Raw genomic sequence first — 26,843 nt, 5'->3', positions numbered from 1 at the left:
ATCCAAATACCCTCGATTTTTTAGTGATGACCCCCCCCCCCTTTTTTTTTTGGGGGGGGGGATAGCACCCCTACAAAAAATCCTGGATCCGCGCCTGACACCCATCATGTACCAACACAGAGACAAAATACTACTTTTTAAGAAGCCAATACAAAACGTTCTCGAACCGAAAGAAGGTGATTTATTGCTCCAACAAATGTTATGATGATTAGGTAACAATATGATCTGCGTTGTACGTATTTTCAGGACAGGTCTTATTTCTTCAAAAATATTAATGTTTATGATTTTCTTAGAACCCGGACAATGATTAAGGGCCTACCTTTGTATATTTTGTTTCAATTTTTTTTTTTTTATGTATCATGTGGTCAACAGGTCCTTCCTACCATGGTATTTATGATCGAGGATGAAGTTGTCTTTTGTATTTAAAAAGACTTAATAAATGAACAAATGCAACTATTTTACCCAAAATGGTGTTATTCTTCAAAAAGACGGGTAAACAAGGGGAGAAAGAGAGAGAAGGGAAGGGAGAGTGGGTGGATGAAGAGATGTTTAGCACTGTCGCATATTTTGAATTACGGAGAAAGGTCTCAAATAATAATATTAATGATAACGTTTTATTTACCCAGGGTAGCCACTTCAGTTAGAAAACTGCTTTACCAGCGGGCTTAAGATGTAATTATCACCCTTCTCCAATCTAAATGCTGAGCGCCTAGCAAGAAGGTCTCATTTAGTCTTTGGTATGACTTGGCCAGGGATCGAACCCACAACCTACCGTTCATGAGGCAGCCGGACGATCTACCACTGAGCAACCATGCCCGTTAGCAATGATAATAAGAATGCCAAACATCATTACAGAACCTTGAGAGAGAGAGAGAAAGAGGGCTTTTGATTATCGAAATGAGGGAAGAGTCATATCATGTGACCCCAAAATAGCTCTTCTACAAATTCGCCAAAATAGAATGGGAATCATGGCGGTTCGACAATTCGCTGTGGTCGACCACAAAGATGTGTTATAAGCATTTGGTTATGAATACAAATGACAGATTAATATCTGGAACTAAAGTCGCAAATAAAAGATAACGAACGCAGACCGAAGCTCTCTGTCGTGTCATATTTACCACCAGACCCCCATTCCCTATATTTCTTTTTGCCTTCTTGTTTGTATTGACTAGTTCCGACTTCCATCTCGGTTAATTTATATACTGATACAATTGATTCTTCATTTTTTGTTTTACAGTGCAAAAACCTACAATTTTAATACATTATTGATGAAATACATTAACATTTTTTGGGTTCATTCTATGGATAACAAGATTTCATATCATTGTAAGGTAATTTGAAAAAAATATAACAATAACCGAAATGTAACACAAAGAATGGACAGTACATTTTTTTTATTGATAATATTATTGTTTGAAACTTGAATTCATTTTATAAAGTACAACTTTCGAGCGTTGCATAAGCACAATCGATGATATTCACCTCCTATAAACTTAGTCCCTGCATCTGATTTGGCTTTAACAAGTCAATGAATATCAAATCTGCAATACCATTTAGACAGGCTTGCAATCTTTGAAGTACAGAACTGAGATTTCAATAGAAGTAGTTCATTCTATTTCAATAAAGAAAATTTGATTATATTTTGATCACATGGAGTCGTTTCCCTGATTTTTAAAACCTTGCAAATAATGAACAAATAAGAAATATGTTAATTAACCTTTTGTCTTAATAAAATACAGACGCGGTAATGAATAGATGGGGCATATTATTGAATTGCGACTTGAGCATGAAAATTGTGCTGACGTCACAAACTAGTATGCTGATGAATTGGCCGAGTTCGAAGGTAATCCAATCGCCCCCGTTCGGTAGACGGTTGTGTTGCTAAAAAATATCCTGATCTAATGATATCATGTTACAGTTCCTGGTCCCGATGCGATGCTGATTATGTATTATATCTCGACATTATATTGATTACACCCTAAATGCCAAGACGAACTTCAGGTATAAGATACTTACACCTGAAAACACGGCAATTATCATTTCCCCCCCCCCCCCCGTGTTAACCAACACTCTATAACGAAAACGTCAAGATTAAAGATATATTTCGTCGGAGCAACGGTATAATCAAGAGTTTTCATATTGGACGACGGATACTGCGACGACGACGACGGCTGACCAGTTGGGTGTTATAGTGTTCCGTCCAGCTAATTAATAATTTCGATTGTTAGGAAATGACGTACTCGCGTTGACGTATTGGAAAAAGGTATCTTGTAACAAATCTCTATGCCATGTTGTCATTTTCAGCACGACGCCGAGGACGGCCGAAACTTTAGGATTGACGCAAGCACAGATACTTCGTCCCCAATCGTCAGTTTCATCATCGTAAAAGCACCCGTCGTGCGGAACGAAATCTCCTATTGTGGTTGAAACAACTGTCGACGGAACAATTTTTATTCCTCGCAGTTTATTAGTACAACATATGCAATTCCTGATGGTAGAGGTAGGGCCTACTGCATTTGATTACAGGAGAGCGTGTCATGAAAGGACTTTTCGGATGTTTTATCCGACAAGTCCCATTTTTATCCGACAGTTACCATAGTAACAGTGCTTCTTAGCCAATCAGATTCCAGGAAAGATGTCAGATCTGACAACTTGTCGGACGAAAATGTTGATGAAACGCTCCCCAGGATGCGAGTTTTAGACGACAGTGTTATCGGACACTTAGATCCAACAGGCCTACTAGCTTGCATTAGCTGAATAAAATTTAAAACCATTTTCAGACATAATTCGCCAACAATAGGTGGCAATCGGACGACAAGTCAATCGTATCAACCGTTATCATCATCAACGCGAACAACGTCTGCTCTTTAAAGGAGTGTCTTTATATCTGAGAGTTCTTTCCGCATATCCCGATACATTTTGTCTACTTTCAGTTCTGCTTCTGTGATGCGGCGAAGAACCGCTGAGGATGTGGTCTTTGAACCGGTCATTGCTCTAGGATGTGCAGTTTCAGATGGTTCGTCCGGTCCTTGGACAGTGATGACAGGGTGTGGGAGGGAGTAGGGTAGGTGCGGACAAGGTGATGGTTCTGCCCATGCAGTTATTATCTTACGAGAAGACGGGACGTCTACTGTGTCGTCATATATTTCAGATCCAGTCTTTTTCTGAATTGATATAAATAAAACAAAAAAGCAAATGGGTTACCTGAATTTCTTTCACCAAATTACCGATCACGATCATTTTATTTCAAGGTGGAGTTATCTCAATGTCTTTGAGAAACTTATGACAGGAAAAGTGATTAATTTCTTGGGGCATGTTTGATATAGAAAAACAAATAGTTTAATTTATGGTTATTTTGCTACTATTTTAATCTTGTGGTTTATCGATACTAAGGCTTCAAAGTCACCATGATTAATTTAAGGTGCATTTAAAGCGCTACGGTTGTGATTCGGGAAAAAAGTATTAAACACAATAATAGGAAAAAAACCTGTAAAGATGATTTTAGTAACAAACGTCTTAATTGTACAAATATAAATGTATGAAAATTGACATAGTTCTGGTAAACATAACAAGGTTCTTAGCTTATTGATTAAATCTTGTGTCAGCGAACTAACTTACTTTTTAAGTCAAGTTTACTCTTATAAAAAATTCTCGTACATTGTGTGAAAAGAAATGGAGATATAATCAAGACAATATTTGCAAGACAACCATGCTATAATCAGGGAATTTCGCGGGAAATTACTCAATTTGAATGTTATCATAATTCAAGCAATGCTTTACTTCTAAACAGTAACTATTTGGAGATATGTGTGACTGCAAGTTTTTTTTTTTTTTTTTTTTTTTTTTTTGGGGGGGGGGGGGGGTGACGATCACAAAGCAATGGCATTGTTTCCCCTCAATTGACATGCAATGGTAAATATGGGGTTATTCGAACCAGACCCCTCTTTTTAATGTACACTATTCTATCATTCTTTCCTACCCCTTTTCTCTTTTTTTTTTGTTTCACATGGAAAAGGTACCCCCTTGTCCGCTATTTCCTGGTGGAAGCCCTAACCAACTTACAACTATTGCAACTACCATGGTGACAGGACTCAGCAGCTAGCAATCGCAATCCAGGATTCCATGAAAGTTGCGATAATGAAAAAGTTACCGTAGTTGCAAGCCTTCATGACACGGGGACCAGAATATACTTTTCTATGCATTGACACCTTATAAAATATTTAGTTTGATTTGATTGTGAAATAACTTACAACTGGTTCGTCATCATCATCATTGGTGAATACCTGTAAGGTGTTCCCACCACCACCATCATCATCATCATCGTCATCATCCTGATAATCTTCGTTCGGCTTCTCCTCCGATGAAGGATCCATCAACATGTCCTCAATATTATCCATTTTCCTGAGTACATCGGTCAACATGAGAGCGGTATTGTCGGCTACAAAATCCTTCACCCACGTTTCATCTAAGATAGGATGAGAAAAGATGCCCCGAATATCATGCATTAATATGAATGCCACTAAGATCAATTACTGGTTCAAGGTGAGTGATGGCATTTATCACTGATGGATTTATGAAATATCCTTTTTTTTGTTGGTGAGGACAAAATGCATCAGACGTCACAATATAGAAATGTGATAATCCATTACTCTTTTATTCGTTGATGGACTTTACTAATTTCATGTGAAACTTCATTCCTGGTCGTTTCCTCATGTCTTGTGCTTTCCTACATGTACCTGCACTCTTTAAATAGTTGGGCAAAAAATGCCCAACCTTTAACCAACCCAGCTATAGTTAAAATCTGCCCAAATAGGGTAATAAAAACTAATAATTGGGTAATAAATTTGCTCATTTTGATGATTGCCCAGAATATATATTTTTACCAAGTACCCAACACAGTGGACAGATTTGTTGCCCTACATTTTTATTGTGTACATGTACCTGTATAAAGTGAAGAATACTACCGAGTCTTTGCCGACATACCCCAAGCATGCCAAGTTCAATTTCTGCAGTTAGATCTGCGTTACAATTATTTATAACTTATGGCAAATAAATTTCTAAAAAAAGAGAGTTGAGCTAAGACCAAGTAGTCTGGATGATCGATGCAAAAAATAGCAAGAATTGTTCAGATTATGGTACAAGTATGAAATTTGGCTAACAGGTAGAGTAAACAGTGCTGAACATTTTTAGCAAGGGGTGCCAACCTGATCTCTCTTCGTATAGCAACAGATGCTAGGTAACATATTTACCCTAGCAACCATCATTTGGGGGTGTTATCTTCAATTTAAAAACTATATTTTGACTTCTAAGCGCCAAATTTACAATCACATATCAAGCAACGTTCCAACCATGTACAGCAACAGTTGCTAAGCAACACGTTTTCCATAGCAACTACAGATAATAATCCTGAATACCACATCTGGTCATAATATTTGAATGAAAATTGTTAGAAAATTGGTCAAAGTATGAAACCTGGGAGTAAAAACTATCTTATAAGCCTGAAAAAATCAGAAGCAGTCCAAATAATTATAATATCTGCATAATAATCGTATCTAGGTAATAAACCTAATTTTGATCTACAGTATTTGATTATATTTCTTCATACTTTTTATTCATACATGACAAAGCTAACACACCGACAAACTCATCACTGGGTCATTAAATGTGCTTACTGTGCTAATAATTATTAGCATCTCGCCTGTTATGAAAATGTGACAGGGTATTCTGGTGGATGTACATAGAACACTGGGAAAGACACTGAAATTTTAGGGGAAGCTAAAATTTGATTGATAATTAGACTAATCGCTCCCAAATGACAAAGCTTCATTGGGAAGCAATGGCGAATAATGCCCACACACTTACTTGTCAGTAAAGTTTTGATATCATTGTCTGACTTGAATAGCATGTACAGTAGACCTGAAACAGTCTCAAGCATCATTGACTGTATGTTCACTGTATAGCATAGGCACTGCAGTAGACCTGAAACAGCTTCAAGCATCGACTGTACATGTACCACTTGTGAATATGTCACGAAGCAGTACATTTGTCGATTATACATCAAAATCTTTTAAGAGAAATTGTTATCTCTGTAATTGACACTAATCATTAACGCCGCATCCTACAAATCATGAAGATGAAGCGGTAAAATGCAAGATATTGTATGTTGAACCAGGTCATCCAAAAGTAAGGTTGGAAAATGGAAAGCAATGTAAAGGTGTTGTTACAGAGCTTTGCAACCTGCTTGAAATGACTTCTTTCATCATTCTTGCCCATTATATTTGAGCATCTTTTAAAAAAGACTAATTATTCTAATCCCAAGTTTACTAGAAGCAATTGCCACTGTATGTATCTCTTTTATATGATCATAAAGCTGGGCACTTGAGTCATTTATATCATTTACATGATATTTTGCAACAGTTTCTAGATGATGAAGGAAAATAAATGATTTGTATTTACACTGTAAGTTTCCAATAGCTTGGGTACAATTCTAGCGAATTAATCGAACGTACATTTTATGTGTCGCACATGCCTTCTGAAAGTAGGGCATATATTTATTCCAAAATTTAAGTTAAGACTGGGTTAATCATAAATACGGGAAAGCAAGACTACTGTGAAGCATGCAGTATGCCCGACAAAGAATATCAGAGGCAACAGAGGAATACATCAACAAAGTTACAGTCATCATCCTCTTCGGTGGGACAATTAATTGTTCATCAATCAAAGTGTAAGAAACATTTCTCTCCATAAGGAAATTATATTGCGAGACAAGGTGGTAGTGCCATCAGCAGAATCATTTCCATCTGAGTTGGACATGCCAAGAAGTATTGGAGGTATATGGAAGGAAGAAGCATATCAGAACTTAATGCTACTGTTCTGTGGCCGAGTATGGATCGCGTCCAGTCAACCTGATATCACAAGTGCTTCACATACGTAGGTGAGAAAGTCAGATGCGCATAGATCTATCAAGTCATGATCGATCTTGAAGCTGCAGGATCCTGGCCGAAATACCTGCAATTGGAATTAACAGGTCAAGTCAACTTCTGCACGAGCTTTCAAGTCATGTATCCTGGAGCTGCATGATTGATCCAGGTCAAAACACCTGGAAACAGAATGGACAGGTCCAAATCAACTTCTGCAGGATCGAGTCATGTTAGATCAATGACATAGCTGCAGGATCCAGGCCAGCATGCCTAGAAACGGAACTGACAGGTCCAAATCAACTCTAGCAAGATCTTTCACGTCATGATAGATCCCAGAGCTACATTACTAATCCAGGTCAAAACACTTTGAATAGGAACTGACAGGTCCAAATCAACCTCTGCAGAAGTCACAATGGATCATGTAGCTGCAGGATCCAGACCGACATGCCTGAAAACGGAAATGAATGGTTTAAATCGAATCTAACAGATCTTTCAAGTGATGCTAAGTCCTGGAGCTGCAGGATTGATCCAGGTCAAAACACCTAGAAAAATAACGGACAAGTCCAAATCAACTTCTGCACAAGCTTTCAAGTCATGATAAATCCCCGAGCTGCAGGATACAGGCCAACACGCCTGAAAACAGAACTTGCTAGTCCAAATCAACTGTTGTAAAATGTTTCACGTGATGACAAATCCTAGAGCTGCAGGATTGTTCCATGTCAAAACACCTGGAAAAAGAACGGACAGGTCCAAATCCACTTCAGCAGGAACAAGTCATTTAGCTCCAGAATCCAAGCCAGCATGCCTATATAATATATAGAAACGGAACTGACGGGTCCAAATCAACTCTAGCAAGATCTGTCACGTCATGATAGATCGTACTTGGAGCTGCAGGATTGTTCCAGGTCAAAACACCATGGAGTCTGAACTAACAGGTCCAAATCAACTTCTGCAGAAGTCATGATAGATCATGTAGCTGCAGTAACCAGGCCAACAGGCAAGGAATGGCACTGAATGGTCCCAGTCGATTCTAACAGATCTTTCACGTCATGATAGATCCCGCAGCTGCGCAGGATTGATCTAAGTGAAAACGCCTGGTCAAAATGAACTCCTGCTCGTGGCATCCGGTTTGGGAACGGCATGGAGAACTAATATGATCTTCATCGCAGGGTACGGAAGGGAGTGGGTAAACCAAGGCAAAATGTGTTGGCTTTCAAGAGGCCGACTACTGTTAGCAAAGGATAAAGTGGTATTCTAAAACTCAATTGAAAATTAACTTCTGGCAAGTTTTTGGTGTTTGAAATAATTCTAAACTTAGTTGACTCAATCAATTTTTGGTGGTCATTCTTTAATCTCTCCAAGATCAGAGATATTTAGGTTGTAAGTAGCCATGACCTCCTGGGGAGCTCTTGTAACCGTTCTTCTACAAGAGTGGCCTCTTGCTAAATGTTGATATTGTGGAATTATTTCCTAGGGTCGATCTTTTACATAATGTTTATATTAATCTAGAATAAATATGGTTTCCAAATGGATAAATATGGGTGAGGTTCTTTTCACATGCAATAGATATTATTATACCAATAATATGGAACCCATAGACATCGTCTTTGGAAGTTGTGCAAGGTTTTACTTTTTAAGCATCTATTAGTACCTCTATGATTTACACACATCAATAATCTTACCTTACGGCCTTTAACCATTGGTTGCTACAAAAAACATTACTTACCAACTGGTACTTCGCATGGGCTTGTATACATGGTATAATTGTTCTTGGGTTGTTGTGATTAATGTATTAATGCGCTGATAAAAAAGATGCGATTCATAGAAATTATAATCATAAAAAAGATACCCTTTAATAAATGGTTACCGTGGAAAATGTTACTTAGCATCGGTTGCTATGGTGCTCATTTTGTCTACCTCTGGAAACATTCATCACATGAGGAATCTATGGGCCAGATTTAATTTCTGAGCTATTCTGAGTAAATTATAATGAAGTGAACTAAGACAAAGAATTTGTTGCTACGGAAGAGGGTCACTTAGCAACCGTTGTTATGAATAAATGGATCAAAACTATTGTGATACAAAGGAACATGCTTTAGATTAAAATTTGTATGACATATCGCCTGTGAAAATGTAACTTAAGCCCAATTAAGCTCAGTTACTAAGGTAAATATGTTACCTAGCAACCGTTGCTATGTTTGGTGAACTCACGTTGGCACCCCCTGATAAAAATGTTTAGAATAACTTACTCTACCTTTGTGCCGATTTTCATGCTTGTACCATTTTCTGAACATTTTTTTCACCAATCACCAGAGGATCAAATTTCCGATGACATTTCGATATAGTGATTTGAATCCTGCCAAGTAGGTTAAATATTTGTCAATGAAGTCATCATAAATCAGTCTATGATAAGCATGCCTAGCTAAAACAAGTTGCCTAGGAATAAACAAAATAATAATGGATAATTAAACATGTTAAAAGAAAACTCTTATATCAATCACTATTCAAGAACTACAACGCTCTGAAAACAAAAATGCTATTTCAGATTAGGAAATCCGGGTATGAAATTCAGAGTCTTCAAGCTAAAACTAGTACTGTACATGTAGAATGTTGATATCGACAAAGTAGGATTTACACATCGTAAGAGTTGGAATCATGAACATGACTCGTCATTGCATCTTAATCATGTTCAATATGTCCAGAACAGGGTGGAGCATCATGTCCAGTCTTGACTGTGAGTAGAGAAAACATTGAATTAAGATATTCATTGACAAGATTATCAGACATATTTCTTTTTTTCCGTACCCGGTGTCTTGCTTTTTTTGATCTCTCGCCAGTGGAACAGAGCCGCGTAGAGTTGGTTGGTGAGGTGTGTTTTAGGATGAACGAGACCTAGCTTTGAAAGGCAAAACTGAAACTTGGTAAGGGTAGCTTTGTCGTCGTATCTATGCCAACGATACAAACGCCAGGTCGCCTGGATACATCGAGCAGCCATTTCTTTATATCGTTTGCTGTGGTCTAGAGGAATTTAAAAAAAAAAGGATGGGAGGGGAAGAGAGAGGACGGGGAGGGGGTGGGGGTGATAATACGAATAGAAAAGAAGAGATGCATTAAGAGGGATAAATGTTCGGATATATACTAGAACAATAGACTGCATACCTTCTGCCCATGTAGTATGACTCTCATGGTGACTCTTGTGACCATGATGACCTTACACGCTTTCGTTCCACGCTATCATCGGTCTCAAGTGGTTTGGAAAAAAATATTTCAACTACCTATATTAACATGAAATGCATCGTTTGACTTCAGATCATCTGCTTGTACGACATGCAGAGTTATTAGTCTTAACATCAGTGATGGGCTTTTAGCTGGGTTTCCTGGGCTACTACTATTACTAACTTGAACCATAGAGATATATATGTCTTGAACCAACTGCTGCTCCGTCTAGGATCTAATAAAAAAAACACACTAATTATCCCTCTTAATGTTCATGTATAAAATATAAAAATACAGAAAAATACTGTTGGAATATGCACCCTTGATTTTATGATAATCACTTCCGAATAATCACATTAACTTCCTGAAAATCGATGCCCGCCGAGTGCTCTTTGACATGTTATGCTGCGATGCGAGTCCTCTCATATGCAATTAAATGTAAAAGGGGACATTCACATTGGCGTCAAGATATTTTATCAAAATAAAGCTGAGGGAAAGAAACTTCTCGGAGATGGTTTGGTGAAAATCCATAAAAACATATTTTTTACTACCAGCTCAACACTTGATTAGTTACCTCTTGATAAAGGATAGCTTCTAACATCAATAGGAAAATTGAAGAGCCAATGCACCCACCCTTTCTTTAAAGATATACCTGGCCTGCAATCAAAATTCAATTTGAATCCCATTGATTAACAACACATGGAATAACCATGCATGTTCTCATTTAAGGTCAAGTCCACCTCAAAATAATATCGTTTGAATAAATAAAATTTCATCAAAATCAGATGTAATAGGAAATTAGGACATTCTAAAGTTTCGCTTTTAACCATATAAATGACCCGTCTTATCATGTACTTTGTGTTCTATTTTTCTTTATTTGTAGTAATGAATTTTGTCCAATACGTTTTTGTCTTTGTATCAAATACCATATAATTTTTAAATTTTCATACTTAGTTCACATGATTTTTCTATAAACACCTTTACCACTATTCATCATTGTTTTCTCATTTTATATGTACTTTCATTCGACAGGGCGCCCTTGAAAAGCAGGCCAATTGGCTCGAACGCGGGACAACCCTGTTTTTTTTAAACAATTGTGAATAAATAATAAATTATTTGTTACGAAGCAGTTATAGGGGGCCTTTGCACAACTCGGTGATCTGCAAATAAGAGAGTTGGTGATGCCACTCACTCACCAGTGCTCACTATATCTTCTGTTTGAATTACATATACAATATTTCAAATTTGACAATAATTAAGGACCCTCTTGATCGAAACATGTACATGTTCAAGGAGGAATGAAATTGTGTTTAACCTGGCGAAGAGGAAATTAGAGTATTTCATATTTTATTTAATAAAACACAAGTTAGTGGGTGATGTTATCGATCATCTCATTTACACATCCCGCCCAGAATATGCCTATGACTGTTTGTGAACTTGAGCGAAAATTTAAAAATATAATAACTTTCTTATATTACATCCGATTCTGATGAAATTTTCAGTGTTATACTTGTTAACAGGTGGTCTGGTCTAACACGAGACAGGGCCCTGGAGAGCGTTTTATGAAAGAATTTGTCGGACGTTTTATCCGACTGAGTGTCCCCATAGTAAACATGCCCTGGGAAGCGGGGGTTGTTGTGCTGAAGCATCCCCAAAATTTTCCTTGGGGGTACTTTCCATAGGCAGCACCCCCTGCAAATCTAGTACTTATGCTAAATGGCAGAAATGTACAAAAAAGTGACCTACTTTTTTTTTTCCGAGAACCATTTTTATTTTGTTGATTGTCCAATTTTTCCTTGACCAAAGTCCCTTTATTTTGTAGCAACCCCCCCCTCAATTTGTTTTGCTTGTCAGATTTCTCGTGACCAAAAGGACCTTCATTTTGTATTGAAAACCTTTTTGTTTTGCTTCTCAAAATAAACCAGCACCCTGTCGAAAAAAAAATCTTCCACAGGCCCTGATAGTGACATTGCTTATCAGTCAATCAAAATCAAAGAAAGTAGTCAGGTCTGACAAGTTGTCGGATGACGGTTTTCGCATTTACTACGGGGAAACTCTCTACAACGCATCGATTCCTTTGAAAATACAAGTAAAATCACAATGAAGAGCTGAGAGGCTTTTGTCGAAAGTTGGTGGACTGGGACAGCAGATCATCCTAAGATATGCACCGGACGAACAATTGCACATATGTCGTTGTCCAGAGTCAAGAGATTCCGATGCTGTCCCGGTCCATCAACATTCGACAAAAGCCTCCCAGCTCTCCATTGTGATTTGACTGGCATTTTCAACAGTTCAAGGGAATTGGTGCGTTGTAGAGTTTCTCCGTAGTAAATGCGAAAATTTCGGAATCATGACTATGTTGATGAAACGCCCCCAGGTCTGGCAAAGCTACACTCCAAAAGCCTTTTGTTAGCTCACTAACAATTGGCTAATGATGTCACTGCACGAATAATATTTGACGCTCTTCTTCAGGGTTGGACCTTATCAATTCGATAAACATTTAATGAAAAAAAAATCTATTATAATTTGATATATACATAGCATAGCAACATTTCAGCTTTATTTAGCACTATGTATCAAATCAACTTGAATTTTCGGTTACAGGAGCCCTTTAAACCAGTGAGCTATACCTATTCTCTCCACGTACGCCATTATCCGTTTTTCTTGTTGAGTAAGATGCAATCCGTCGTGGATGACGCTGATAAGGAGGGCCATAAGGAATATACCACAGACTGCTGAAAAGGCCACTACGGCTCTACCTAACAAAGAGTCGGGAGTCACATCACCAAAGCCAAGTGTTGTCATGGTAACTGCTTGCATCCATAATGTGTCCTTGTCGGGAAAAATGTGCCAGAGAAAATGATGGAATTATTTGCTGTACAATATAATAGGGAAGAAATGCCTGATGGTATGATATGAAATTCCATTATGTTGGCAACTTGGCATTATATTCCTATTTCGTTTTAAGGGTGTATCACTTCATAGTTACGAGGCACAGGTATTAAAAACAGTATAAAACTGCTTCTTACTAAATCAATCACTTTTAACTAATTCTATGTATATTTGATGTTATCTGATACACATGTTTATTTTACGAAGATTTAAAAGCGTTTGAACTTCAGAAATTCACGCATTAGTGCGCAGGCACGCACTTGTGCTCAGTCAAAGCGAGAGTAAAGTTGCACAGTTATGAAAAAGTACTTTGCGCAGTTATACCAACTAATGGACGGATCCTAGACACATCAAAGCTATTATCAATCGGTTCAGAATCGATTCTGTTGGTTTAACAGCTACATAAAGGATTGATATCGTTCTAATTATATACATATATGATTACATATACATGTATAATTCATAATCGCGAAAAGGAAAATGACACAAGGAACGTGAGAACCTGGTCATGGCGACAGGTATTAACTCAGGAAAGGGAAAAACAGTTTTACCTCGAATGTGTTGTGATGAAGTGGATTGTTGTACCGATCCATTGCAAATACTAGGTAACCAGAACCAAACATATTGAGCAGATAGCAGAGGACGATCATGACCAAAGGATGTCTTAAGAAGAATGTCTTGACAAGATAGCTGGATGTCAGTTCTATCTTTAGCACTGATGCCAGGAATCGGGTCGATCTACTCCTCATGGTGGCATTATGTTCTTTCATATACCGCCCGGTAAGATAGAGACGCAGAACAGATATCAGTTGTAGCTCAGTTGGAAGGAACCTATCAAGCAATGGTGGAATATGCAGGAAGCAGAGGAACAGTTCAGCCAGGAAACTGTTGCGGAGAGGAGAACTCAGAACTGTCGAGTTCACAGGGAGCTGATGCACTACGATGAGATACTGACACTGGAAGTGATAGTGAACGTAAAGACCAACGCACATCCCGATCGAACACAGTGAAATGAGAGATTTGAAGAAGATGGGGGATCTAATCGCCAGGATTGCAGAACATGTCGTATTGAGCATTTCTCCTGTTCTGAATGACATGCCGCACTTGTAGCTCATTTCTACATCAAAAATAGTAAATAAAGTAATCAAGATCGAGAGACCGCAAAGAAGACTTGATAGGCGACCAAGGGTTCTCCGCACAGATGATTTGGCAATCTCCACTTTTTTGAAATCCTCAAGTTGTGACTGGAAGGCAGTCAGCCTGCGCTTCTTCAAGGTTTCGAAGGATGGGTTTAAATCGACCTCATCTAGCTTGTATATGTCATCTTCATTTTCAATGATTTGAACCGATGGAGAGAACTTCACTGCTGCAGTTGAAAGTTTCCGAAGAGTTTGATAGCTCCCAACCGGTAAGTGCTGACCTTCGTTGAATGTGGCTTCTTCGGTAGGCATCTTGAGCTTATAGCGCGTTTTAAGCGTGATTTCTTCACTTTCAGTTATAAACGTATCTTGTTGATTCTCCTTGTAAACCTATAAAAAAAGCAGAATGAATTGAGAGTAATCCGTGACCGCGTATGTCAACTTTTATACAGGATAAAAACAGGATAAAATCAGTAAGACATTTTTTTTTATCATGGTTCTGATGCAACAGGTTAAAAACACAAATATGTCATACAAGTATATGATAGTCAGCAATTATAGATAAAAATAGACATCGCAATATATAAATGATGCCCCTAGTCTGCTCGTCACTTCACAATTTGGGCATTTTGATGAGAATTTCGAGGCTGTCACATGTCATGCCTGAAAATAAATAATTCCCCACCATTTTGAGTCGGATTTTTTTTTTAATGAACATCTGTCTCCTGCAAATTGTGAATATCATATAATAATTTGGTAGTTAATCATTTTTGTCTGGAATTATTTTTATTTTTTTTAGTACACTTTATTTATGATTCATGCCAAAAATGCTAACATATTATGTTTATTATGTTATGGAAAATGTATTATACGAATGTTCCATGGATGCAGAAGTAAACAATAAATCAAATCAAATCAAATATACATGTAGATCTACTGTATGATGAAAATGAAATCAGTTGATAATGTTCAATATATATTTTATGAACAAGTGTGCCAAAATTCTTATTAAAAATCGAAAGAAATAGATTTATATGATTTTCTTGGAAAAAACCTCGGCCAGTCATCTCCAGATTGAACAAAAAAAAAAAAAGATGCCCCTAGTCTGCGCGCCACTTCACAATTTGGGCATTTTGATGAGAATTTCGAGGCTGTCACATGTCATGCCTGAAAATAAATAATTCCCTACCATTTTGAGTCGGATTTTTTTCATAATGAATATCTGTATACTGTACACAACAAAAGAGTTAGTCCCCTCTTTATCAAAATGCTGTAACTTTTGAACGGAATAATTTTGAGATATATTTCTTAGATGGTTGATGGTTCACTCATTAAGCAACTCCTGAGAAAAAAAAATGAGATTGATAGGTTGAGTCATGCATGAGTAATCAAAGATTGAATTAAAAATGATAATTTTTTTGAAAGTCACAAAGAGTCGTTTTTCAGATTGTGTAAATACAAAGTTGGACGAAGATTTTTTTTTTTGATGAATGTCACGGTGCTAATGCTGTTTTAAGCCCCTCCACACAAAATTTTAATAACGTATGTTCATGGTTGAGTGAGCACAATTTTTTGTGACGTATCGTCATAGGGGTTAATGGTAGCATCCTCTATAGCTTAAAAAACATGTTAAAATTGGAAAATGTTAGTGGCCCCCTCCCCATTTTCAAATTCTTTCAAAACGAAGCCTTCGACTTCGAGCGCTCGCCGGATTACAGCGGAGATTCATGCTGAGCCATCCCAAGTTCAGTGAGAGTAAAAAGGATTAGTGAGTAGAAAAATCATCACCATAAAATGTGGATGAAAATTATATGGCATTATATGTTGAAACTCAATGAATACATGTGCTGATTGGGAGTCAAATGTCATCGTTAAAAGATTTTATTTTGCCTGTGAGACTGCATTTTGCTTTCCTTCATGACAATTTATAAATACTCCAAAGGACAGGCGAGAGAACACGTTTACCAAGCTACATTTCGAAAGATTCGAATGAAGTCTTTATGTTAAGCAGTCATGCTCTATACATCTTGATATTTCTTTTCCATATCATATGTGTTAAATGTGATAAACATGCATATAAAGATTTTCTGATGGAACAGGTTGCTGAGGTTAGTTTATACATATGTTCCAAACAATTGTCTCCAATATTTTTTCATGGATACATTTGCTCATTGCAGTTAGTATGGTTACATGTAAGTCAGGATCAATATTATATCCAATTGTGGCTATTACAAGCAGCAACAACAGAGATATCTCAATACTATCTCTTTAATTTATACTTCCAAACAATATTGATTCATGATGTTAAATGTTTTTATTTCAAAGGAATGGATAGTAATACATGTACTCTAATTATTCATTTATACCTGGAATACAGTAGCTTAGTACAAATTTACTTTACAAGTCAGGTTTCAGAACGTCAATGTTTTGTTCAATATTTGGAGTTAAAAGCAAGGAAGATTGAGAAATCTCACATCTGCCATTTCAGATATTTTTTAAAGTCATGGTTCCAAGTAATGTTGATATTACTCTTTCAGAGTCAGGGTTCAAAATCTCAATGTCATATTCTATGCTCGGAATCAGAAACAAATATAATGGAGGAGTTTCAAAATTACTTTTCAAGGCTTTCATTGAAGTCATGCCTTCAAGCAATATTCAAAGTTTTTCTTCAAAATGTGAATTTTTTTTTATTTTGAAAGGATTGAGAGTAACCTTTTATTAGAAAATGTATACTTAAAAAGGTATGCTTGTGAAATTACAACCAGAACAATATATTTTTCTAAGTTGTACGGAAATTTTGAAGTGAACATTTTGACTCTAGGAATAACCATACACTTTTCTGTACACAACCATGTTCTAGTATTTACAATTGGAATACGTGTATCCCTACATTATGTGATGAAGTTTAGCTGTAGCCATTTCCAATGCACTGGTATGCCTGCCTGGTTGTTGAACATTAAAGCTGCCTTTGTTTTGCAAAGTCCTTGTGAAATTGACATTCTGAAATATTTGGAGCCGCGAAACATCTGTGTTAACATGCCTTGCTCCCTTACTCAATTCAAAATGAATCAAATGAATTATCCAACCACTCTCTTTTATGATAGATTTTGTATGGGTGTCTTCATAATGTTGTTGTCATTTGTTGACTGTAGCTATTTACGAGTGATTCTATGACTGTGAAAGTATTAGCTTTTAACTGCCGTGGACTAGGAAATGCTACGAAACGAAGAGACATCCTTGCATATATAAAATCTAAAGGAGCACAGATATATTGTTTATAAGATACTCATTTTGTTCCTGAAATACGTCTTTCAGTGAAGAGGGAGTGGTTGGGTAAATGTTATTTTTCCTGTAACAATTCTCGCTCGAGAGGAGTAGCTGTTATGTTTGACAAAAATTTTGTTGTAGAAGTAAAAAAGGAAAAAATAGATGAGAAAGGTAATTTTATTATACTGAGTCTTTGTATTGGAACGTTGCAAGTAACATTAATTTCATTATATGGTCCAAATGACGATACTCCTGGTTTTTTTGATGATCTAAAAAGATATACCATTGAGTTTGATGACCCGCACATAATAATTTGTGGGGATTGGAATCTGGTGCAAGATTTTGATCTGGATACTTTAAATTACATTAGATTGAACAACAAAGAAGCAAGGAAGAAGGTGATAGAATTGAAAAATGATTTGGATTTGGTAGACGTTTGGCGTGAACATAATGTAGGGATTCGAAGTTATACATGGAGACAGCCTACTCCATTAAAACAGAGTAGGCTTGATTATTTTTTGGTTTCCCCAGATCTCTTTTCTTTAATCACAAAAACAGAACATTTGTTTGGATATAAATCTGATCATTCTATAATCAGCTTAGAATTTGAATTAGATAAGTACCAAAAATGTTTTACTTATTGGAAATTTAACAATGTTTTGTTGAAAGATGAGGAATATGTGGACGTTATTAAAAGAAAGATAAGAAAAGTAGTATTACAATATGCAGACGAAGAATCTATACAAGGTAAAGAATATGAAGAGATGAGAAAGGAAGATATTTTGTTTTCTATCAATGAACAGTTGTTTTTTTATACTCTTCTCATGGAGTTGAGAAGTTCTACTATTCTATATTCGGTGAGAAGAAAAAGAGAGAATAAGGAAGAAAAAAACAAGATTGAGAAGGAAATTTTTAAATTAGAAACCAATATGATATCAGAGGAAAGAACTTCAACTATTGAAAAGATACGTATTTTGAAAGAACAATTAGAAAGCATTATTGAAAATGAGCAGCATAATTCGATTAAGTATAACAGGATACAAGAAATGCAATTTGGAGAAAAGCCTTCAAAATATTTTTTGAATTTAGAAAAACAGAGATCAGTGGAAAAGACAATTATAAGATTGATCGATAAAAACAACTGTTTAATTGATCAACAAGAAGATATTTTACAAGAAGTATATCTTTATTTTAAGGATTTATATACATTTCAACCAGTATCAGAGGCCGAAAGATTGTTTGCTATGATTCCTTTGAATAAAGTAAGGATATTTACACCACAAGAAAGTGAGGTTTTAGAAGGGGATATACGTTATTCAGAAATACTTGATGCAGTTAAACAGATTAAAATTGGTAAATCGCCCGGTCAAGACGGCTTTCCAGCAGAATTTTTAAAGTATTTTATTAATGATATAGGAATTTATTTGTGGCGAAGTGTCAAAATGCTTATTTGACTGGTGAATTATCTCCTTCACAAAACTTAGGTATTATAACTTTAATTCCTAAAGGTAATAAGCCCCGTCATTTTATTAAAAATTGGAGACCGATATCTCTTCTTAATGTTGTATACAAAATTTTATCTACATGTCTTGCAAATAGGTTACGAAAGGTATTATCAGTAGTCATTCACACAGATCAGAAAGGATTTTTACCTGGTCGTTTTATTGGGGAAAATATTATAATAATATACGATATCATTGCTTTAGCGGAAAAGCAAAATTTACCTTGTACTTTAATGCTATTAGATTTCGAAAAGGCGTTCGATAGTATTTCCCATGAATTCATTCAAAAGGTTCTTTCGTTTTTTGGGGTGGGTCCGTCATTTCAGAGATGGGTGGATGTCTTGCACAGTAATGCTTACTCAAGCAATTCTCAATTGTCACACAGATTTAATATCCAAAGAGGCTGTAAACAAGGGGATCCAATTTCTCCTTACCTTTTCATTATGTGCGTGGAAATTCTTGCATTGTGGATAAGAAATTCAAACCAGTTTGAGGGAATCAGCGTAAACAAAAGAGAATTCAAAATACTTCAATATGCCGATGATACGGCTTTATTCATTTCTGGCTCAAATAAGTCTTTTCAAAAAGTGTTGGAGATGATTTCTTTTTTTACTCAATTTACTGGACTTAAACTCAATTCACAAAAGACGCAAATTATTTTTTTGGGTAACCTGAAAAAGACAAGTTTAGACATTGAATTAGAAGTAAACTTGATAAAGGATACTTATTTTTGCTATCTTGGTACAGATTTTCATGTGAATATTAACAAGATCCCAGATTTCAATTACGATAGGATTTTTGATAAATTGAAAAGACAGATGATTTCATGGTCGAAGATAAATATTACACCTTTGGGTAGAATTACAGTGGCCAAATCCCTTTTATTGCCTCAATTCAATCACCTTTTTCTTTCAATCCCCAGTCCATCGGCTCAACTAATGAAAAATATTAAAGTTAAATTTTTTCAATTTGTATGGAATGGAAAACCAGACAAAATTAGTAGGGAACAAATACTTGGTTCATACGAAGAAGGGGGATTGAAAATGATAGATATAGATTGTTTGAACAAAGCATTAAAATTGACATGGTTGAGAAGAATTCTATTGAGAAAATGTGATGACGTAGAAAGTCTATTAGGATTTTCTTTAGGACAGCCTTTCCATCTGTTTTATGGAGATTAATATTTTTATAACATATCGGAAAAGATTAGTAATCCATTTTGGAAAGAGTTTTTTGCCATGCTATTTTCGATATTTCAAAAATCTGAAAATATCAATTGGTTAGCGCAACCTTTATGGAAAAATAGTAAAATACAAATAGATGGAAAGTCTGTTTATTTTAAATACTGGCAAGAAAAGGGTATAAGATTTATTAATGATTTAATAGATCGAGAAGGAAATATTATATCTTTAACTGAATGTGAATCTAAGTTTGGTTTAAAAGTCACTGTTTTGGAATATTTTTCAATTTCTCAGGCTCTAAGATGTGTGTTTAATCGAAAATTTCAAAATCTAGACCATAGAATATGTGAACCATTTGTTATGCCTTATATTTCTCCTATAATGAGTGATAAAAAAGGGTGTAAAAGTATATATAAACTTTTGATAGGAAATAAAGATTCAGCCAAAACTATTGCAGCAAAATGGGGAAAAAATTCAAATATTCTTTTGGATCACACTAAAATACCGGAATTTAATAGGATGATTTTCAGATTTACAACTGACATTCGGATAAAGTATTTCCAATACAAAGTTTTCAATAGAATTGTGTTTTTAAATGATATTTTATTCAAACTAAATATCACCAATACTGAGTGCTGTACATTTTGTTATACTGTAAAGGAAACAATTGAACACTTCTTTTACTTCTGTAATTTTAGTAGAAATATTTGGAGTAAAATAGAAACGTGGATATCATCTCCTATGTTTATTCTTACATTTACTCCACAGAATATTTTGTTTGGATATAAAGAAAAGCGAAATGATGCCCTGAATTGTATTATCATTTTAGTAAAACAACAATTATATTTCTCGAGGTTGAACAAGACCTGATTTTAAGAAGATTAAGAAGGTAATACAAAATTATTATTTAGATGAATGTTACATTTATGATCTGAATGGAAAAAGGAAAGATTTTAATTTGAAATGGAGTATGTTGAAACATTTGTTTGAATAATGTTTATAATTTGACTTCTGTAAACGTGTTCTTTTTTTGTAAATAAACTTGCCCATTGGGGCAAAAGTATGAATTTTTTTTTTCTTCAAATTCTGGATCCACCACTGATTTCTCCATAAATTCAACTGATCCTGAGAAATTGTTAGGAAAATAATGCATTTATTGATTCCTAAGTTTTCAAGTGTGCTCGCTCAACCATGAAAGTGTAAAAAGTCCGGAAAGTGTGAGGTAATAAAATGATGGATGATAAAAACACCAGCAACTAAGTCACATTTGAAACTGAATTTGCCCCCATTATTAACTTAATAACCCCTCAAAATGAGTCTGTGACATTGAAAATGCCAGTTTTCTCCCTTTGATGCGTGCTCACTCATCAACAAATGAATAACCAAATCGATTACTTTTTTGCACAGAATTCTCCAAATATAGGTTGATAAACATAACTGCCTAATGACATTGCTAAAGACAGTTTCGAAAAAAAGTTCCACGACATAGGGGTTACTTATTCTTACGCATCCATAGCGTACACAATGTCTATGAGAGAGGAAATCAAAATTTTATCAAAAGTGAAATGAAGGTTCGTTTTAAGGACGGTTTTTGTTGCTTCTGCCAGCAGTTTTTCATGAAACTTCGCACATGGCTTCAGAGTGACACTATCCAAAAGGCACGCACACTAAAATAATCATTCGATACGGCAGAGTGGGGCCAAGGCTTTGAACTTTCTTCTCATTTGCCTAATTTTCGAATATTGTGTGCTCACTGAAGCATCAGACATCGGGATTTTCATAAAAATAAAATGAACTATGCAAGGTTTTTGACAGATATTTTTAGTTACCGTAGATATTGCGGTTTTTTTTTCAATAACGTAAAAAGGAGCTTTTCACATTTCACATGTTCATTCAAGCGTGAGTGTTTAATTAAACGCCTTTGAATCATCGAAGCATGTAAATTGGTAATAAAAATAACGAAAAAAGGTTGATAGGATAATTTCAGGTCCCAAAATGAAACAATACTTGCCTATGATATTTGAAAATCGTTTGTTTTGTTTTCATTAAATGTTCATTGAACCGTGTAATGATGACTATTGTTAACGATACTCTTCCTAAAAATAACTGTCATCATATTCGATCATTTTTATCGATGTGTAAAGAATCAAATTTGAGAAAACTTTGACTTGTGTTTATTCAACCGTGAAATTTAGCCAAAAAATGTATCGTCTTTTAGAAAGTAACTTTTACAAGCCTTCTGACGATTTTTCATGATGAGAATGTGGAATTAGTTCCAATTAAATGGAATCAAAGTCATGATATTTGGTTTGTGACTTTAAAAAAAATGTAAAATTTTGCCTTCTGGTGGTGCTCACTGAATCATGGCAAATACGTCCGTAACATTCACTCAGAGGGTAGCTTATAAAATTGCCTACACGCTCATGTAGAAATTTGTTTACTCCCAGTGGTTCGGAAATTATGGATGTTTATTTAAGGGGGACTTACTTTTTGTTTTTGTATTTTTCAGGTTTAAATTTGTTGTTTGTCGTTGCGTATCTTCGCTATTTAAAACCTTTTTGTTTTCATATTTCATGGAAATATTTCACCTGTCTGTCGACTTGATTCATTAACGTAAATACGTTACCGGTATTTAAGATAATCAAACTAACTTTTCTTGCGTTTCTATTTTTTTTGGGCCTTTTAGAAAATATTTACGGTATATATTTGTTACGTATTCAGATATATCGGTGCCCTTGTTGTCTTATTTTTTGGGTCTTCTTCTTCATCATCATCATCTTCTACTAGTTCTAGATCTAGACCTACTTCTTTATCTCATTCTTCCTTTTCTTCTCCGTTTTTTCTTCTTTCGTTTTCCAGTACATAAATAGATCTAGACATATGATATAGTCACTTATTGTATTACCGGACACTATTATGATTCCGGACGCGCATATTACTGCGTTCGAAAACAATTTCGTACCGTATGACTTCCGCAATTCAATTTCACAGAGCAATACATAGAACAAGATTGCAAAAACAAGGCGAAAAAATCAAACATTTACCTTATTTATCTCTAAAATGACAGAAAATGCTTAAAATATCATATAACATACATGTAGTTTTGCATTAACAATTGATATATTTTCTAACGGAAATATGGGCCTGATTTGCCGAATTTCAATCTCGTCCACTCCTTCGATCGAATGATGAGGTGTGGTGTATTTGGGTGATCGTCGACGGCTAGTTCTCAAGGTACCCGTGCGCGCGGTTTAGCGTGAGTAGAGCCGTCGATCGGCGATAGAACTTGATGAGCGTCACGATACGAACGCGAGCATATTATTATTGGAAAGTGTCATGCACTGGCGTAAATATCCCCCCCACTTTTCGAGGAAGGGGGGATGGCCTGTACAAACATCCCCCCCCCCCCACTTTTTACGAAAGAAATGAAAAAAAAAACATCACAAGAGATAATTGTTTTATTGGTGAAAATTCTTCCTGAAATACCGCTTAACAAATAAAACAATATTATTGAATCATAACATGCAAAAAAAGAGCCAGTTCACCATTTCCAAACGAAATACTTCTGTCCTTATCATAACATTGAAGAGAAACTCCCGTTTCTTCCAATTCATCAATGTTGGTGTCTTTGGGAAGGGATTAAGTTGGAATGTCAATTTGTTTTTAATGTAATCTCTAATAAAACCATTAAACCATCATGGGGTAAAAAAGATGATAATATTGGAGGGGTATTTGCCATATGGACATACAGTGGCGTAACTACGGGGGGGCATGGGGGGCACGTGCCCTCCCAATCGGCTGACCAAAAAAAAACGGGGAAAAGGGGGAAAGGAGAAAAGAGGGAGAAAGGAAGAGAAGCGTATAGTGGGAAAGAAGAAAATATTATTCATTATAATGTTATATTATAATTATGTTATGTTGCATTACATAAGAAATTTTTTTATCATAACTTCATGAAACATAATTTGCCCAGGGCCTACGTCTTCATTGTTCCTGGTGCTTGTATTGTCTGCTAACGAGATATATAATCCTGTTGTACTGAAACATCCCGTTTTCAAGTCAATATAAACAAAATATATTTCCTAGCACTTGAGTTATCATTGTTTTATGTAGTGACATATGCTTCTTTTTCATGACTCAAAAATTGATTGCCCCATGTTAAGGTCTTCTTATATATGAAACATTTCCTGTCCGTGATTACGTTCGCATTAGTGGATTGGTGAAATATGTCTGCTCTTCATGAATTCCCAAAATCAGTCCTTAAAATGTCCCTTCTGATCTGAATATCAAAAATTTTCAGCTCGCGCTTCGCGCTCGCATCATTTGGATATTGAATTACGGATGGTCCTAGTTAATTCCTACAAAGAAACCTTAGAATGCCCCACTTCAGGTCTGAATTATCTAAATTTTCAGCTCGCGCTTCGCGCTCGCAATATTTGATTAGTGAGATGCGTATCTGTGATAATCATGATTGAAATGACTACAAAAAGTGTTTCATGTGTTCAGATGTAATTCTTATAAACCAGCAAGCGCTTGGCACTCGCATTAGATGACTATGGTGAGATATGCATACTCTTAATGGATTCCTAAAATATATTCCTCAAAATCTCGCTGTTTGGGGTAAAAATATACGAAAACTTCAGCTCGCGCTTCGCGCTCGTATTGTTTAGCGAGACAGGTACATATCATGATTACACAAATTTGATTATAATGTCTCTTTTTAGGTGTGAATATAAAAAAATTCAGCTCGCGCTTCGCGCTCGCATTATTTGATCAGTGAGATGCATATCCGTTTAATGACATTGTCCAGAAAATGTCTCTATTAGGTCAGAATAACTGGCAACTGAGCGCGCTCACTCAGTGATTCAAACATTTTGCTGGTGCCCCCTCCCCAATGCCGTGACCCACGGTACATATCAAGACAATTCCTTGCATATCTAAAAACATGACTGCAAAAAAAAGCCAAAATATGTCAGTCATCCCCCCCACCCATCAACACGGATTTACGCCAGTGGTGTCATGGAACATGCAGCTAACAAGAAAAATAAAATAAGTTATCAAACACAAATATATTACCAACATCTGCTCAGATTTGATATAACAAAGCTAATGAAAACTTAGAATTTACTCATGATATGATATAAGAAGAAAAAAATCACACAAATTTGTTCTTACATCATTATATTTTAAATCAAGGATATCTTTCCCCGTCCGGCGCGCGTCCGGAATCATGATGTAATTTGTCGCGCACGAAAATAATTGTTTTTCGTGGAGGGGTACCGGTATGCGGCAAGTGCGATGCAAAGTAAATGGTTGGCAAATATAAAATAATTTTATCATATTAATAATTTTCATAATATTTGGAATAGCAAGTGTGAATTTTTCTTGATTGTATTTCCTCTAGTTGTAATTTTTAAAGCACTGAAATAAAGGTGTCCGGCAATATATATTGGTATATTTGGAGTAAAAAACATTGAAAATGAAATCATTTGGAATAACAGCAATATTACTTTTAATAAACGTATGTTGGTATTTAAGAAATGAAAGCATGCAGGTATAATTAGGGTAAAAGATGTTATAAGAAATCGTCAGTGGTTAGCACCAAATATTTTAAATAAATCTGTCTATTCTTCTCAGCTTTTATTTGATTTAGAATATGCTAAATTAAAAAAGTCTTTTCCTGTTTATTGGTTGAATAAGTTGTTTAAGGAAAATTATCCACTCAAATTAAAAAAAAGTGAACGAATCGTAATTTCATTAAAAAGTGGAGAACAAATAACTCTAGATTATTTACCAACAAGAAAGATATATTCTTTATTATGTTCGGAGGTATCGGAAAAACCAGGCATTGTTTCTTTTTGGTCTAATCTTTTTTCATTACCAGTTTCCTTTAGTTGGAACCATGTATTTTATTTTAAGTTGCATTTAATTGTGGATAATAGAATTAGACAATTTAGTTTTAAATTTTTGAACAAGATTTTACCCTCAAGAGACAATTTATTTAAGTGGCATGTAGTAGAAAACAACTCATGTAACATTTGCGGAGAAGTTGATACCACTTTTCATTTCATACTGTATTGTAAATATGTTCGATTTTTTTGGAAAATTATAGAAAGGTTGGTATTTCATATTTTCAAGATTACTATTTCTATAGATGAAAAAACATTAATCATAGGTTATGATCTGCAAAGTTCCAGCAATGTTATGTGTAATTTATTTTGTGTTATTGCTCAATTTGTTATTTATCGAAATTACATAAAAAGCATATTTAAAGGAAAAAGATATGATGCGAATTCTTTATGGATTGAATTCAAGCTTACTATGATTATTTATTTAGAAAGTTTATGTAAACAAAAAAGCAAGTTCGGAATTTTGAAAAAATGTGATATTCAAAAAATTATTGCATTATTGAAGTGAATTATTTTTTTTAAATGTTTGTATATATATGTACATGTTATTGTGAATAAATACCTCGATTAAGACGATAAAAGAAAAAAAAATGTGTAAAAGAATAATTAGATATAATAAAAGCATGTTGCCTTATTTCCCTATTAGTTCAAGATTTGTAAATGTATTATAATAACAATAACAACAATAGCTGGATTTATATAGTGCTTTTAGCCCGAGGATACAAAGGATGTTTTGTTGGGAAATATTATTAATATTACTATTCAATCTTAATATTAAATTCATTGATTTCAAAGTATCATGTGATTATTGATTTCG

General features: G+C 35.3%; 1 protein-coding gene across 1 annotated transcript; it reads right to left on the bottom strand.

The window, feature by feature from the left end:
- Nucleotides 1-159: 159 nt before the first annotated feature.
- On the bottom strand, nucleotides 160-14,479 carry LOC129255983 (small conductance calcium-activated potassium channel protein-like). The gene is made up of 5 exons (XM_064097924.1): nucleotides 13,580-14,479; nucleotides 12,767-12,968; nucleotides 9,726-9,938; nucleotides 4,251-4,465; nucleotides 160-3,164 (listed from the first exon to the last, which is right to left on the bottom strand). Exons 1-5 carry the CDS (start codon nucleotides 14,477-14,479, stop codon nucleotides 2,868-2,870), a joined length of 1,827 nt encoding a protein of 608 aa, XP_063953994.1. The 3' UTR covers nucleotides 160-2,867.
- Between the last annotated feature and the right edge of the window lie 12,364 nt (nucleotides 14,480-26,843).

Source organism: Lytechinus pictus, chromosome 3 (genome assembly GCF_037042905.1).
Source record: "Lytechinus pictus isolate F3 Inbred chromosome 3, Lp3.0, whole genome shotgun sequence".
NCBI classification, from domain to species: domain Eukaryota; kingdom Metazoa; phylum Echinodermata; class Echinoidea; order Temnopleuroida; family Toxopneustidae; genus Lytechinus; species Lytechinus pictus.
The sequence above is the reverse complement of the archived record's forward strand: the minus strand, read 5'-3'. Positions and strand labels throughout refer to the sequence as shown.